This window comes from Eumetopias jubatus, unplaced genomic scaffold, assembly GCF_037043125.1.
Source record: "Eumetopias jubatus isolate StellerSeaLion01/CBP00866 unplaced genomic scaffold, mEumJub1_p1.0 scaffold_14, whole genome shotgun sequence".
NCBI classification, from domain to species: domain Eukaryota; kingdom Metazoa; phylum Chordata; class Mammalia; order Carnivora; family Otariidae; genus Eumetopias; species Eumetopias jubatus.
In genome coordinates this window covers 104,145,906-104,160,877 of record NW_028274820.1, presented here as the reverse complement: position 1 = coordinate 104,160,877, position 14,972 = coordinate 104,145,906, and the positions used below count along the sequence as shown (strand labels likewise).

At 47.9% G+C, this 14,972-nt stretch overlaps 1 protein-coding gene across 9 annotated transcripts in view; it reads right to left on the bottom strand.

Annotated features, from left to right (window-relative positions):
• ACTR3B (actin related protein 3B) overlaps positions 1 to 14,972 on the bottom strand; it is an 89,619-nt gene that overhangs the window by 30,431 nt on the left and 44,216 nt on the right. For all 9 annotated transcript variants that reach the window (XM_028089247.2, XM_088018419.1, XM_088018416.1 and 6 more), the window contains 5 exons: positions 14,565 to 14,660; positions 12,971 to 13,078; positions 10,156 to 10,299; positions 6,888 to 7,061; positions 5,236 to 5,328 (listed from right to left, as the gene is read on the bottom strand). In XM_028089247.2, coding sequence (XP_027945048.1) covers positions 5,236 to 5,328; positions 6,888 to 7,061; positions 10,156 to 10,299; positions 12,971 to 13,078; positions 14,565 to 14,660 — 615 coding nt within the window. The remainder of the gene's footprint in view (positions 1 to 5,235; positions 5,329 to 6,887; positions 7,062 to 10,155; positions 10,300 to 12,970; positions 13,079 to 14,564; positions 14,661 to 14,972) is intronic.

Below are 14,972 nucleotides of genomic sequence, written 5' to 3'. Positions count from 1 at the left end.
AAAAAAAAAAAAAAAAAGATAGCAGGAAGGGAAAAATGAAGGGGGGGGAATCGGAGGGGAGATGAACCATGAGAGACGATGGACTCTGAGAAACAAACTGAGGGTTCTAGAGGGGAGGAGGGTGGGGGGATGGGTTAGCCTGGTGACGGGTATTAAAGAGGGCACGTTCTGCGTGGAGCACGGGGTGTTATGCACAAACAATGAATCATGGAACACTACATCCAAAACTAATGATGTAATGTATGGTGATTAACTTAAAATTAAATTAAAAAAATATTTTTTAAAGATAAATAAATAAACATAAAAATGAAAAGCTGTTTGGCTTTTATAAAGATTCTAAGTTTTCAAAGCCACCTCTTATTCTCATCTGGCCACCATTTCTGCTTTCTTGTCTACAGGCCTGAGTAAGGTGTTAACTCAAGGGCCAGGAGCGCCTCAGGTGTTTTCAACAGAGCCCGAAACAAGCCTCCTCCAAGAAACCACCAGCGGGGCGGGGCGGGGGCGCCTGGGTGGCTCAGTCGGTTAAGCATCTGCTTTCGGCTCAGCTCATGATCTCAGGGTCCTGGGATCGAGCCCCACGTTGGGCTCCCCGCTCAGCGGGGAGTCTGCTTCTCCCTCTCCCTCTGCCCCGGCTCCGGGTCCTCACTCTCTCTCGAATAAATAAGTAAATAAAATATTTAAAAAGGAAAAAAAAAAAAAAAAGAAACCACGAGCAGTTACCGGGAGCAGCGGGTCCGGTAAACCCCCTAAGCCCTGGCCGGCTGGGCTAGCGGCACCACTGGGCGCAAGCCGGCCACAGGAGGACAGCTACGCCCGAAGCCAAGGGCGGACCCTCAGGGCCGCGAGGAGCTGGCTCGGCGCCCCTTCCTGCCGGGTCTCTAGGGTCTCACTGCTGCCAAGTCGGCCCCCACAGCAGCCCAAGTGAGGCTGCAGGGACTGGAGGGGTGGTGCACAGTGGCTCCGGGCTCAGGAACCCAGCACCTAGAGCTTGGAGGGGCGGCCTACCTACGCGGCTTGTGCGCCGCCCGGAACATCACCTCTTTGGGCACCTCTGTGGCGCTGACAGGCCACCCCAGCTCTCCTCCATGGCCGCCCCGTCACGTGGCGAGCCGGGCCGCCGGGCCCTGGGACCAAAAGAACAGAGTGAACCTGAGCCACGAAGCCCCAGGAGAGCCATCGTGACCTTACACGGTGGCGTCTCTCCTAAAAGCAGCCCAGGACCAAGGGCCAACGCACGGAGGCCACACCTGGCATACACAGCCTGGTGAGGCCTGGTCTGGACAGTGTTAGGGTTGGGCTTTCAAAAGTAATTACCTCGACCACAGGCTGATGTTTTCAGAGGCTCCTCCTGCCGTCCATGCGTCGTCCATGGCAGCTTTGGCAGAACTGAGTAAATGCGACACAGAACCAATGGCCTGAAAAGCCAAAAATGTTTACCGTCTGGTCCTTTGCAGAAGAATCACCCTGAGGAGCAAGCCCTGCAACAGTCCCTTGCTGGCAGGTGTCTGAAGGGCCTCTCCATTAAACCTCGATGTCCCCATGAAGCCCGTGTTTTGGAAACAAGCCCCTTTCGTGGTGGCCATAGAGGACACAGCGGTGCCCAGCGGACCTTCCACCACCCTCCCCACCTCCCGTGGCCCAGAGGCACAGCTGGCCACGTGACAGGGATGCCCATGGAGGAGAGCTGGGGTGGCCTGCCAGCACTGCAGGGTGACCAATGAGGTGACGTTCCAGGCAGTGCCACCCCACACCGAGGTGTCCCTTGAGCAAGCAAGGAAACCTGCGCTGCTGAGCACAGAGATCTCAGGGTTCAGTCTTCCCGTAACACATTCTAGTCCCCTCTGGTACCTCACAAAGGGGGCAAAGGGGTGCAGTCCCCTCTGCGTCCCTCCCTCCCCACAGGGCACAGAGCCTGGCCATATGACAAAGGCTGCGATAACCCTGCAGAGGCCGCCACAGAAGAACTCGTGTGGCTGAAGGAGCGCAAGACTGACTCAGCACAAATAACCACGGCCAGGCTCACACCCTCCCCACCAGAGGAGAGACGACAGTCCTAAGGGTGAAATGTCAGGGACAGGCTTCCCCTCTTTGGAGAATCATCCCCCTTCCACATTTGATGTAATTTTCAGTGTCATGTGCTGAAAGATGTGGGACATGGCCTGGACTCAGACCCCAGCCGCACTGCTTAGCAGCTATGTGGCCTCCCCTGCACTCAACTCCTCTCCAAGCTCAACCTTCTGATCTGTAAACAAGACCATTGTCCTCCACAGATGTGTGTGAGGATTAAAAGACCAAGTCCCTGCCCATGACCAGCCTCGGCAGACACAGCAGGGCTGCCCGAGCCAGCGGCCACCTCGCGGGAAGAGGAACTGCAGTTACCTCACAACACGGCTGTGAGGAACACGCTTCATCCAGTTCTAGACACGGATCAACACTCAGTAAATAAGCTGTTGCTATTTATTAAATGATCTTTGAAAGTCTGTGAATAACATGATTTTTTCAAGAGAAATCTGTTCAGAGGCGGAGATACTCAGGCTGTTTCCGAACAAGGTCAGGGACATCTGGATAGCAATTAACCACAAAAAGGGAATCTGAAATTTCCTATCGTTCAAAAAATTACATTTAGAAGCTCAATCACTTTCTCCAACTTCCTGAGCACAGGACTGATAGAAATCTGAGACTTTAAAATATGTTGGGATGAGGCGCCTGGGTGGCTCAGTTGGATAAACATCTGACTCTTGGTTTCAGCTCAGGCCATGATCTCAGAGTCACGGGATCGAGCCCCGAGTTGGGCTCCACCCTCAGCAGAGTCAGCTTTGGATTCTTTCTCTCCCGCTGCCCCTCCCCCCACTCACACTCTCCCCCCCCCCCCCGCCGCCAAATAAATAAATAAATAAATAAATAAATAAACAAACAAAATCTTTAAAAAAATACATTGGGAAATGCAAGTCGTCAGGCTAATGTCCTTGCATGAGTCCCACTGCCGGTCCCGACCCTCCCCCGCCACACTGCCCCCCAGCCTCCGTATCCATCACCCAACCGTCTACACCAGCTCTGCGTTCACCTCCCCCAGCCCGAGGCCCGGGGAGTGGCATGCACAGCCACCGGCGCCAAGGGAAGGTCTCCGCATGCGTCTCCTCCGCCCTCAGCCCACACCCAGCAGGAGGATGACTCCGAGGCAAAGTGACGAGCTGGTATCTCCTCACTCTCACTCCGTGAGTGTCACCGGGTCTGACCAGCCTGGGGCTGCTGGTGACACAGCCCAACCCTTCTGTCAGGTGAGGACGGGGAGACCAGCTGTAAGCAGGGACTGTGCAGCACGTATAGCTTCTGTGGCCGCTGCAGGGGAGTCACCTGCGAGGGTCTAGAAAGTGGGTGGAAGTGGAGGCTAGGTCCCCCAAGTGGTGAGAGGCCAAGTACCCGACCCGAGCAGCCTCTGCACAAGACTTTCTCATTCCCAGCCCCCAAGTCTCACTCTCCCTCCCTCCACTTTATAAGTCATACCCTCTCCCACGTGTAACCCTTCTTCTCTCTGCTGACTCTGTTATGAGCACACTGCTGTTAGCAACGTAAAGACCCTGCACCTGGAAATGGCACCCCAGTGCAATTACTGGTCGGACAGGAAGGAGCAGGTGCCCCACAAGGGAGGACACAGGAGGCCGACTCCCTCAGGGACCCGGGGCAGAACACGGTGAAAGGAAAGACGGTGCCCTCTTTTCTGAGCCGCAGAGACTGTCCTCCCCGCCCAACCGCACCAGTTCCAGTCACCGGGGTTAAGGAACCCGTCCTGTGACAAGAGACGTTAAGCGGGAGCAAAGGAAGCCTGAGAGCAATCTGCTCCACGTGGCCCAGGCACCTCTCGCTTTGCCTCCTTCACCCACCTCTGGGTCAGTCCGCACAACCTCCAAGGCCATCTCTTCCTTCGAGAATCCTAGAAATCACTGAATGGGAACCACAGTGTCATGAGGAAGACCTCACCGCACATGAGCAATCCGTAGCCACTGCTGGGAGCTGTGCACACCTGCCCCTCACCTTGGGGACGAGGGGACACAGCTGGCCTCTGGTGAGAGTTAAGAAGGGGGAGCAGGGCACGTGCTACTCGAACAGCAAAAACGTGAGGCCTCAATCCCCCGGTCTGTCCTCAGTTTCCCTTTCTTGCACATTTTACTTGAGAAGAAAGATGTTAAGAATATGCAACAAATAAAAATAGAGTTATAATTTTTTTTACCCATAAAAAGTCACCTACATAGTGAATTTTTTCTAATAATAAAAATATCATTTGTTAACCATGAAATTTCCAATAATTTTGAAACACTGGTAGAAAGTAAAAGCTATCCATTCCTCACCCCCAAAGACACGGCACAATCATTCAACTCCTTTTCTCATATACACACGCAAACTCTATTTTTACATAAAATAACATAATACTATGTGTAAATCATATAACTTGCTTTCTCGCTTAACAATACACACTGTAGACATCTTTTAATTTGAACTTACACGATTTACCTCACTCTCCTTAAAAACTGTGTAGTATTCCGCTGCACAGATGAAACAAGACTTAACAGCCTTCCTCCCTGAGCCTGACTCTCTCTCCTGTCACACACCGCCACCCGAGTCCGGGTGAGGTAGGCCGGAGCTGTGAGGCCCACGGCTGACAGCCTGACGCGCTCTGGCAGAAGCCAGTTTACGATGAAGGCCAACAGACCTCCACCCTCTGCTCTCAACACGTGGCTGTCAGCAATTTTTCCTTTTATCCTACAATGACATGGACTAGATTTTTCTCATTTCAAGGTCCAAAATTCCTCGCAATCAAAGAATTTTGGAGAAAATATTACGTGGCCATTTTCTCTTTGACTGTTTCATCTCAGGCTCTAACTTCTGGCAACACCACATTTGGCACCAAACCTAAATATGCATGAAACAAGACCAGTGGATTTCATGGAAAGCATGAGGGGAAGCATCACTTCTTTCAACCAATATACATGGTTAAGGTTGTCCAGTTTAAAATATAGCTTGCCAGATGAGAATAGAAAATCCTAGAATATTTAAATTAAGTATCTCTAGTTAACTGAGTCGTATTTCTGAATCTTTGAGTCATCCGCAGTCTAAGAAAGATATTTTACCATCACACTGGCCTTCAGCAAAGCCTGCTGAGTAAGAGTGAGACAGGAATGTCTGCATGTTCTTTACTGCTGGAATGAAATCAAAGCACCTTACCCAGGCGGCTTATACCTTATACAGCGGGCGGCGCACATCGATGGGGCAGTTCTGTATTACTTCATCAACGACGTCTGAGATGGAGTCCATAAAATCTGGGTTGGCAAACTGAATTTTATATAAATATAAAAGAAACATTATACATTTCTCTCAATACGACAAAACTCTTTTTAAAAAGTAACTTTAACAAATACAGGATTTATCATTACCTTTCAAAACTTTAATTGGAATGTATAATACGTCAAATGAATCCCATGTGACTGTGTGTAGTGATGAAGACATATGTCCCCTCAAGAGAGGAGATGGCTGGGTTTAGTGAAGGAAAACTAGCAAACTGAACAAAGAGACCAGCCCTGCGTTAGGAATACACGGTGTATCATGCTGATAAGAGACTATAAAAGCACATTCATGATACATAATGAGAAACACCATGAGTACATAATGAGCATAACACTTATGAATATTCGTATCATGAAAGTAATTAGCCAAGATATTACCAAAAAAAAAAAAAAAAAAAACCACGCTCAATGAAAGAAAAGATCACTGTAGCGGGCTAGAAGATGGGCGGGGGGGTACCCTATCTGATGACGGTGGGTTTATTTTTTTTAAGCAGGCTCCACGCCTGGCTCACGACCCTGAGCTCAGAACTCAGGACACTGAGATCAAGACCTAAGCTGAGATCAAGAGTCAGACGCTTCACCGACTGAGCCACCCAGGTGCCCCCGACCCGATGATGGGGGCTTTAAGATGACATAACCAGCATGGTGATGACCAAGCTGCGGAGTGAACAATCTTACACTTAATTCTCTAAGTTAAATACGCTAAGGTATAAATCAATTGCATTTTAAGCAGACTTTAAAAATCAAGAAAAGCTTTCATGTACATTAGTCTCCAGGAAAGAAGGTAACACCCAGTTGCTCTCTAGCTATTCACCAGACACTGTCCATCTCATGTCTGTCTTAAGTCATTATCACCAAAGGCATATGCGTGAACAAGCATGACGCTATTAGATTACAGTAACTCAGACATCCGTGCCACTTCCTATACATACAAAACAGTCATATATGCACCTAAAAATAGGCAGCAATTTGTAACCTAGTGAATATAAACTGAATTAGGCAGGAAAATATACCAAAATACAAATGAAATGCCTTTTATTTAAACCTTAAAATGTTGCCTCATACTTAATGCTCCTGCAAAAGTAATAATTCTTCGTGACTAATAGTTAAAATGGTGACATAATTCTCGCACTACGTAACTAACGTCAAGGCTCGTCCTCTTCCGACAGAAACTATCACCAAGTGTCCTGGGTGAGAACCTGGGACTAGGAAGGACAGCCATGAAAGGAGGGAAGAGTCCACGTTACCGCACTGTCAGAAACCGGCAGCTTTCCCCTGGTCCCTGAGACTGACTAGTTTTCCTATCAGGGTGAGATTGATTTTAATTCCATTACCTTCCACCGCTCTTCCCAACCACCCACGGTATGGTCAGTCATGAACTATCTGACAATCGGGTCTGTGCAGAGGCAAACTGAAACCGCCGCCCAGACACGCGGCAGACGGCCCGGGGCACGCCAGCCTTGCTCACACTGCTCCCCACGCACACAAGGTGGCAGCAGTACCCCACGGACGCCCGACTTGCACACTCAAAGGCAAACCTGATCTCACCTCTGGGTGAAAGAAAATTTCAGGTCCCAGGAATCTTTCATAGCCAACATCTATGATGAACTTCTTCTGGTTGATCGCATTGATACCTGTGTACTGCTTGATCCATTTCCGGGGATCCACGTCATATTTGGCAAATTCCTTGACTATGTCAGGGCAAATGTAGCAGTACTTCTCCTGCAAACACGAACACAAAGAGAGAGATGTCCACAGGCATTAACTAGGCAGAGTCTCCGCCCGCTAACGAATACCCAGTGACTCCATGCCTTAAACACAGCACAACTGCCGTGTGGACGCACCGTCCGGCCTCCCACTCTGTCCTCCTTCACAGCCGACAGGGCCATGCTTCCATTCTGGACAGGTAAGCTGGCTTTCTCAGTAGCTCAGCTATAAATCTCAGCCTTCCTTTAGCACATTTTGTTGCCATATGATCTGAAACAATGTCTAAATGTGTCTACTAAGTGTCCTATCTCGGGGCGCCTGGGGGGCTCATCTGGTTGAGCTCTGCCTTCAGGTAGACCTTGAGTCTACCTTCAGCTCAGGTCATGGTCCCGTCAGGCTCCCTGCTCAGCGGGGAGTCTGCTTCTCCCTCTCCCTTTGTGATCTCTCTCGCTCTCTCTCAAATAAAGGAAAATCTTTAAGTGTCCTGTCTCATCTTTCCTTTACTCCTCTGAGGTCCCCCTCTGGACCAGCAGACGTGCGCTGAGTGCAGTAGACTAATCCTCACGCCTACCATGACCAATAATTCGGTTGTGAGCCCGCTGTGCAGTCTGACATGGCACGGTCACGGGCTCTGTGACAAGTATTTACTGAGGGCCTGCGCACACGGGAGGTACAAAGGAACAAAACACACACAGACCCCTGCTGCTGGAACACACGCTCTGGCTGAGAGCTGGACAGTAAATGCCGGCCATGGTAAATAAGTAAATGACACAGTATGTTATAAGGTGGTGGATGCCCCCGAGAAAACAGAACAGGCAGATGTAGACGGGAGGACCGGGGGCCCTATAAGCTACTGCTGCATGAGAACCCGCTGATGCTCCGCACCCCGGCACCGGCAGCCAACCTGAGATGCGCCCAGCGTTCCCTCGGCATCTGGTAACGAGTGACTGGGAATCTTTGTCCCCAGAGCTGACCTCAGCAAACCAGCAGGTGGCACGGGGGTACCAGCTTCTGAAAGTAAGCGTTCTGTGGGCAAGAACCAAGCGGGTTCTGTTCACCAGCGGCACTGCGTCGGGCGCACGGCTCGTGCTCGTTACACATTTTGGGAGGACCTCTGCAGGTGTTTTCCTGATACTAAGTGCAAAGTTTTTTAGAATTCCCGAAATGTATTCTAATACCATCCTTAATATACTCTTGCACAATTCTAAGACTTGACAAGCCAGGGTTGTTACCATCCCTGTGTTCCCTGATGCTAGAGAGAGGTAATACAACTTTAAAGCTACCAGGCTGGAGACAAAGACGTTAGGCTGCCAGAGGCCTGGTCCGTTTCCTGCAGCATCTCAACTGGCTTCACAGATCCATAAAGAGCCTCAATCGAGTTGGCTGGAGGGTGGCAGTGTGAGTCTTAAATTCTGGAACCTGCTGCAAGGATGCTGTGTGCCTACTCACGACCATGGGGGATGGCCACGGGAGTAACATGACACTGGGGTACCTCCCAACCACTCTTGCCAGAATCTTTTCTTTTACAGAAAGCAGAGAGGAGACAATGAACAGCAGGCTAAGCCACACAACAGGGCCAGCACAGCTCATCCGGAGGGCACAGGAGGACTCCCAGCCTTCACCGCTGAGCGAGACATGGTCACAACCTGAATGGCAAGCTCCAATTTCAGGGCCACAATTGGACCCCGGACAGCCTGTGAGCAGAGTACACACTGCCACAAGGACCAGGACAGCACAAGTCATCATACTCAGAAATCTTTACTAAAAATGGAAATTTCACACTCACCAGGTGGACCCCTGAGTGTCAGGACAAGAAGTTCAATCCTGATTCACATTAGTGACAGATTTGGGGTGACAAGGGAACATGGATCAAATATCCAAATTTCTTTCGTTAACGAAAGGCAAGGAAAAAGGGAAAATCTTGGGAAATATTTTAGTCTAAAAAGAAAGTCTTATAATACTGCTGTAAACTCTGCCCCCAGGTTTGCCCAGGGCAAACTGTTCTAGCCCTGGGGGTACCCAACCCCTGACACTCCAGTCCCAGGGACGCTGGGGCAGCTAGCCATCCTACTAGCAAGAGCCCTGGCCTATACCAGCGCACCCTGTCTGAAAAATACCAGTTGTTACCAAGAGTGGCATGCAAAACATGGGGTCCTCACTGACGACTTTTCTTCGACCAGCCTGCTCCTGGGTGCTTAGATGGGAGGTGGGGGTTTAGGCTCGCCTCCCCTTAACAAGCATGTGTTCAATGAAACAGGAGATGCTCATGGTCACAAGTCACACTTCAAAATTACATTCCTCTCCAAAAACAAACAAAACCCTTCCCTCTTCATCCACGATAGTTATCCTTGTATTACTAAAAGTCTCTTGCATTTTGGTTAAAAAAATTTGTCTTGATTTTGAAACCTAAAAAGAGAAGTTCCTTCAGAAAGGGTTTGTCAGCTGCCACATACAGAGTAATACAAAGACTAAACTGATGGATCAGGTCACGTGGACACTTTAAATAAGGACCAGTGAGGCATTTTTCTTCTAATCTTACTGATTTAAATTGCAAAACGTCCTGTGACTTCTCCAGCGGTGGTACCAGAGTCTAGAAAATGCAGATGGATTTTGTTTAATGACGTGAGATTCTAGAATGGCACTATTCTCAACTGTCATTCTCAGGACACAGAACCTCACCCAAGTACCAGCCATCAGTCTAAGTACTGGCTGACTCGGCTGAAGTCCCAACACCGCTGTTGCTGGGGTTTGCTCCTTATTCCAGACATGAAGCACAGAGGGCGATATGGAAGGCACATTCCGTTAATTGAAGGTTCCATCTAATTAGGTTCCGATTAAATGATGCTGTACTACATGCACCTGTGCTCAATACCAGTTATCAAGCTGTTCGCATTTACAGCCAGAACCGCCACAGCATTCACACGCTCAGAGGAAAAGGCTAAGCTCTGAGGCTTTCAGCCCCTTGACTCAAGTGGCAAACAGAATAAGACCCACATTTTCGGGAGGGGAGAGGAAGAAGGGTGGGAGCAGGGGTGATGGCAGAAGGGGAAGTGTCCAGACACCATCTCTCTCTCACCCCCAAACCGGCCCATTTCCCATCTGTTTTTACCTTAATGGCTTTTGCGGTCTCCAGTGATTGCTCAGGAGGGATTCCCACCTCCCTCTCCCTTAGCAGCTGCTGAATGAAATACGTAATATCTCTACCTGCAATCGGGATGTGTTTGATGCAGCTTCCAATGACATAACCTTCTGCCTAGGGAAGAAGAGGAGGCAGAACGACGGGAATGAGTAACTCCAGCGGGCAGAGCTCCCCAGACTCTCTGCTTCCTACCCCCTCGTAGCACAGCATTTACTGAATCCCCACGCTGGGCAAAGCTCAGGACTGGAGGTCTTTTAAAATGACTGCATGCACAATTCCCTTAATGTGACCTGAGACTCTCTGGAAGCAACCAAAATGATTACATCAGAAAAGTGAAGAGAAAAACCAGTGCATTTCCAAAAAGTCATGCCGTCTGTCAGAACAGCAAACTGTTTTACGTTCCTTTAACAAGGAAAAAACTTTACCTATAAACTGTTAAACCAACTATAAACCTACTTATATTTAAGAGTCAACAATCTGGTTAAGTACACAGGGCTTAGACTCAAACAACCTGGGTGCAAATCCTGGTTCCACGACTGTCCGCTGAGTGACCACGGACAAGCCTGTCAACGCGTTTCAGCCCCAAAACCTTCATCCACACCATGGGGCAAACAATACCCCACATGTGGTTTACAACAGAGACTTAATGAAACAGTAAGTCAAGCACATAGCACTGTTTGGGGGATGTACTCGGTACTTGATAAATGGTCCCATTTATTGTACCAAGAGCTGCACTTGTTAGCAATAATTCTGATAAGTTACCCTAAACCCTGTGCAGTTTGAGACCAGTGCTGGTCAGGAGTTGGGACCCTCTGGCTGGACTGCGGGACCAGGAGAGTACTGCAACGCAGAGTTCGAAGGCCAGCCCCAACCCCTCACCAGCCATTCTGGGGGCACAAGTTGTTCCGGAAGCCAGGGCTTGGGCCCACAGCCCGCTCGCTCTCTGGGGGCTGGTGGCCATAATGGACGGCTTCCTACCACAGTTCCATCTGAAAAGAGGAGACACTCCAGGCTCCACATTCCAGCACCACTTCTGTGCCACGTGCCCATGGGAGACGGGGGACGGAAGTGACTGCCAACCTCACCTTATGGGCAGGTCGGAACTAAGGATTACCAGCACCAGACCCAGTCGGCAGTTAAGCTGCAAGGACAGGTGCCCAAATTCCCCTCGTGTGTTTTCTGATGTACCTGAACTCTAGAAGTAAGAAAAGATTTGGCCTCTCCACAGTGTCCAAGCTATTTGTGAAATATTTAAGATGGAAATAAAAGATATGTACAAATTATTAAAGTAAGAAAGATTAACTTAAACTCACAAGAATACTAGCTAACACAAACTATTCACAATTATTATATTCTATGCATTACATGTAGCATTTTCTAAAACGAAGTCAACCAGCGTTAAGTATTGGCTTCATCACAACATTAAAAAACATTAAAAAAAAAAAAACCTACATGTCCTACAACAGGAAAATAAATGAGTAAATTATCCCATACCTACATGATAGGCTATATGCAATTATTAAATATTCACAGAATATTTAACCATAAGAAAAAATAGTAGAGATAAGTTAATATGCAAAACATAACTTCAGGATCGTATTATACAATTAGAATACACAACCAGACATAGAATATTCCAATTTTGCTTAAAATGTGCATCCTTGTGCACCTAAGAAAAAGAACTAGGAAGGTTCTCCAAACCAAAGCATAATGCGGTTCTCTGGGCAGATTTATGGGTCATGTTACTTTCTTCTCCACATTTCTCTGTTTTACACAAATTTTGTACAACAAATGTAATTTTTATAATCAGAAAAAAACTGATAAAAAGACACAGATAAAAATTTTTAAAAACACTTCCTCAGTGGACCTGTACACTACATGAAATCTGTTTTCTCTACTTCTCCTCATTTGAGACTATGGGTTGGGCCAAGCAGCAGGCCTTCCAGCACCTCCACCCCCGGGGCTCTGTCTGCACTGAGGTTTGAGGGCATGATCTCAGAGAGAAGCCTGATGCTAGAATTTCCCAGTCAGCATTACAGATCGAGGAGCACTAACTCTTCACAATGACCCAGGAGAGGAGTAAGTGCACTGACACAGGCCTGGTGCTCCCAGCCCAGGATCTGCAGGTGGCACCAGCGCCTGCCCTGTCTCTCCCGACCCCTCTCCAGCAGGGGTCCCAGGACGGAGCGTGGGACAAATCCGGTGTTCCTTCTTCCTGACTACAGATGTCTCTTGAAGACTGAATGAGGAGTCACTTCTCTAATGTTTTGAAAATTAAAACCAAAAAGTGACACTGCAGAGCATTCTGCGAGTCAAAATGTATAATCTCTCCATCTTTGTTCTCGAATACATTTAAAAAAAACAAGAAGTAATTCCTCTAAAGCATGTGGTGGTCAAAGCCATACGCATCCTGTCACAGAACAAGTGGTCGTGCCCCACCCCGACAATCTGGTCTCCAAGATGCAGCTCGGCACGTAAGCCAGGAAAATCCCACAGGTGATGCTACAGCGAGGAGCAGGCAGAGGCCACGGAGTCCAAACCACGGCGGACGTCCTGACTGCAGACATCTGCCACTGCAAACTGAGAATTGCCAATGCCATGGTGAAGGGGCATCTGTCCTTTCTCCTACACCTGGGTTTCAAACCTCTCGTTACCTTTTCTAAGTATAGCCATGACTGTTAAAGTGGTATTTTAATTACACAAGGGGTTTTTTTCTTTCATTTCTTCCCTTACCTCAAAATTAGGTGAGGCCTACAGAGAGTGAAGCATTGACTATCCTGCTTACCACTGGGATAGCGTGAGTGACCCCATCCCCGCTGTCAATGACGATCCCTGTTAACGTGCGTTCCCCAACTTGCCGAGAGGTCCAGGATGCAGCTAAGGCCAGCACTGCCTGGATAAAGGATGCAAAAACCGTTAGCACACAGGGAAATGTTTCTCAAGTCTTCTGCCTGCTTGTTCTCAGGCTCACTGACAAGCTCTTTCTTAGTTACTCCAAGTACCTCTCAACCTTCCCTACCCTCCATCCTCCCCCTGCCGCTCCAAAGTTCAAATTCCAAATTGCACAACACACAAATTTAATAAACTTAAACTGGATGGATCAAGTTTTCAATAAAGTAAATCAAACGTTTACAAAGGAAAGCCCAGGGAAAAGGAACTTCACTATGGAGTAAGAGGATTTTAATTTCTAAGCCACTAATTCCCAGTGTGGGTCCACAGATGGGCTGCGGTAAGATCACTTGTGGAGTTTTTTAAAAAACAGATTAGTAGGCCTCACACCCAGAAACTCTAATCTGGTAGGACCAAGGCAGTGGTGCTCAGCCAGGGGATCTTTGCAACGTCTCGAATCATTCTGGATTGTCGCGCTTGGAGAAGGGGAGGCTGGTGGTAGTGCTTCTTCTAGTGGGTAGAGGCCAGAAAGCTAAACATCCTGCAACACACAGGTCCGCCCCTACTACGCAGAACTACACATTCCGAAGCACTGAGGTTGGAAAGCCTTGGTCTGAGATGAATTCTGAGAATCTGTTCTCATATAAAAACTTCTCCAGGCAACATTGACACACTGGCTGTGGCTCAGTGTTTTCTAAAGTACTTCCCTACTCCATGGGATGTAAATAACCTGGGGAAGAGGAGACTTCTGGTTGAATAAATTCGGAAGTGTTGGAAGGAACAGATTTCTTCAACGCAGGCATTCTCAGGGCCTTTACTCTGCTACTCAACTGTGAATCACCACGTGCAGGCTACAGCACGCAGGATCTCCCAAATTATTTTCCTATGCAACTCCTCCTCCTTTTCCTTAAAAGGGACTAGTCTGATGCAGAAAATATTTTGGGAAACACCTATCTCACTATTCCCAAAATTTCAGCCAATTCCTTTATACAGGATGGCAGACAAATAACCAGCAAAACCAACAAAAATCCCCACGCTATGAACAAGTAGCTTCAAAGGAAGCTCTGTAAGTTCACGGAACCACAGGAGCCCAAAATCCATAGGGGGCCCTTTAAAAGTATTTTTTTATTTTTTAACAGACTCTATAGTATCTTTCCTCTATTATGATCAGGAGTGAAAGAAGTCAAAAAAAGAACCACACCTACTTCCCGATCTTGTCACCCAAAGAGAAATACGTTGGATTTTAATGCATGTAAAAATAGCCAGATAAATCCTATATCAACAGCACAAACGTAAAAACTAAACCACGGAACACGTTCCCTACAGTGCTTGAGTTCAAACCTGAGTGGGGTTGGGGTGTGAGCTGAGGGAGTGGGAAAGGGAAGAACACAGAGCACCATCATCCCACGGAGAGCCTCCGGAATCACCGTTTCTCCCACCGCCGGACAGCTAAGGTCTGTTGGGAATTGTAAAAATAACTTTGTTTTTACCTGAACCGCAATGTAGAGTCCTGGTACATTAAATGATTCAAACATAATTTCTGCAAGATATTCTCTGTTTTCTGGCGTATTCAGTGGAGGCTCTGTCTGTAAGAAAACATTCACTATATTTAGACTTCACCCAAATTTCCTGTAATTACATCAGAGCCATGAAAAAATTAACCCAAAAGCATGTTAATTAGGATGCTGTACCGTTCCCTAATTTTACAGATAGAATACATTTACAGTGATTAATTAAAGAAATCTGGTGTGTGTCTTAAAAGCTTTAAGATGGCAAAGGCCTCTCAAAACATTTCTGCTCTTATTAACCACCCCAAAACAAGAACAAGTTACAGAAAAGGAAATTCTTTCTTCAAGAACATAATATCTAAAATACCCTGAAACTGAAAAGACCTGCAG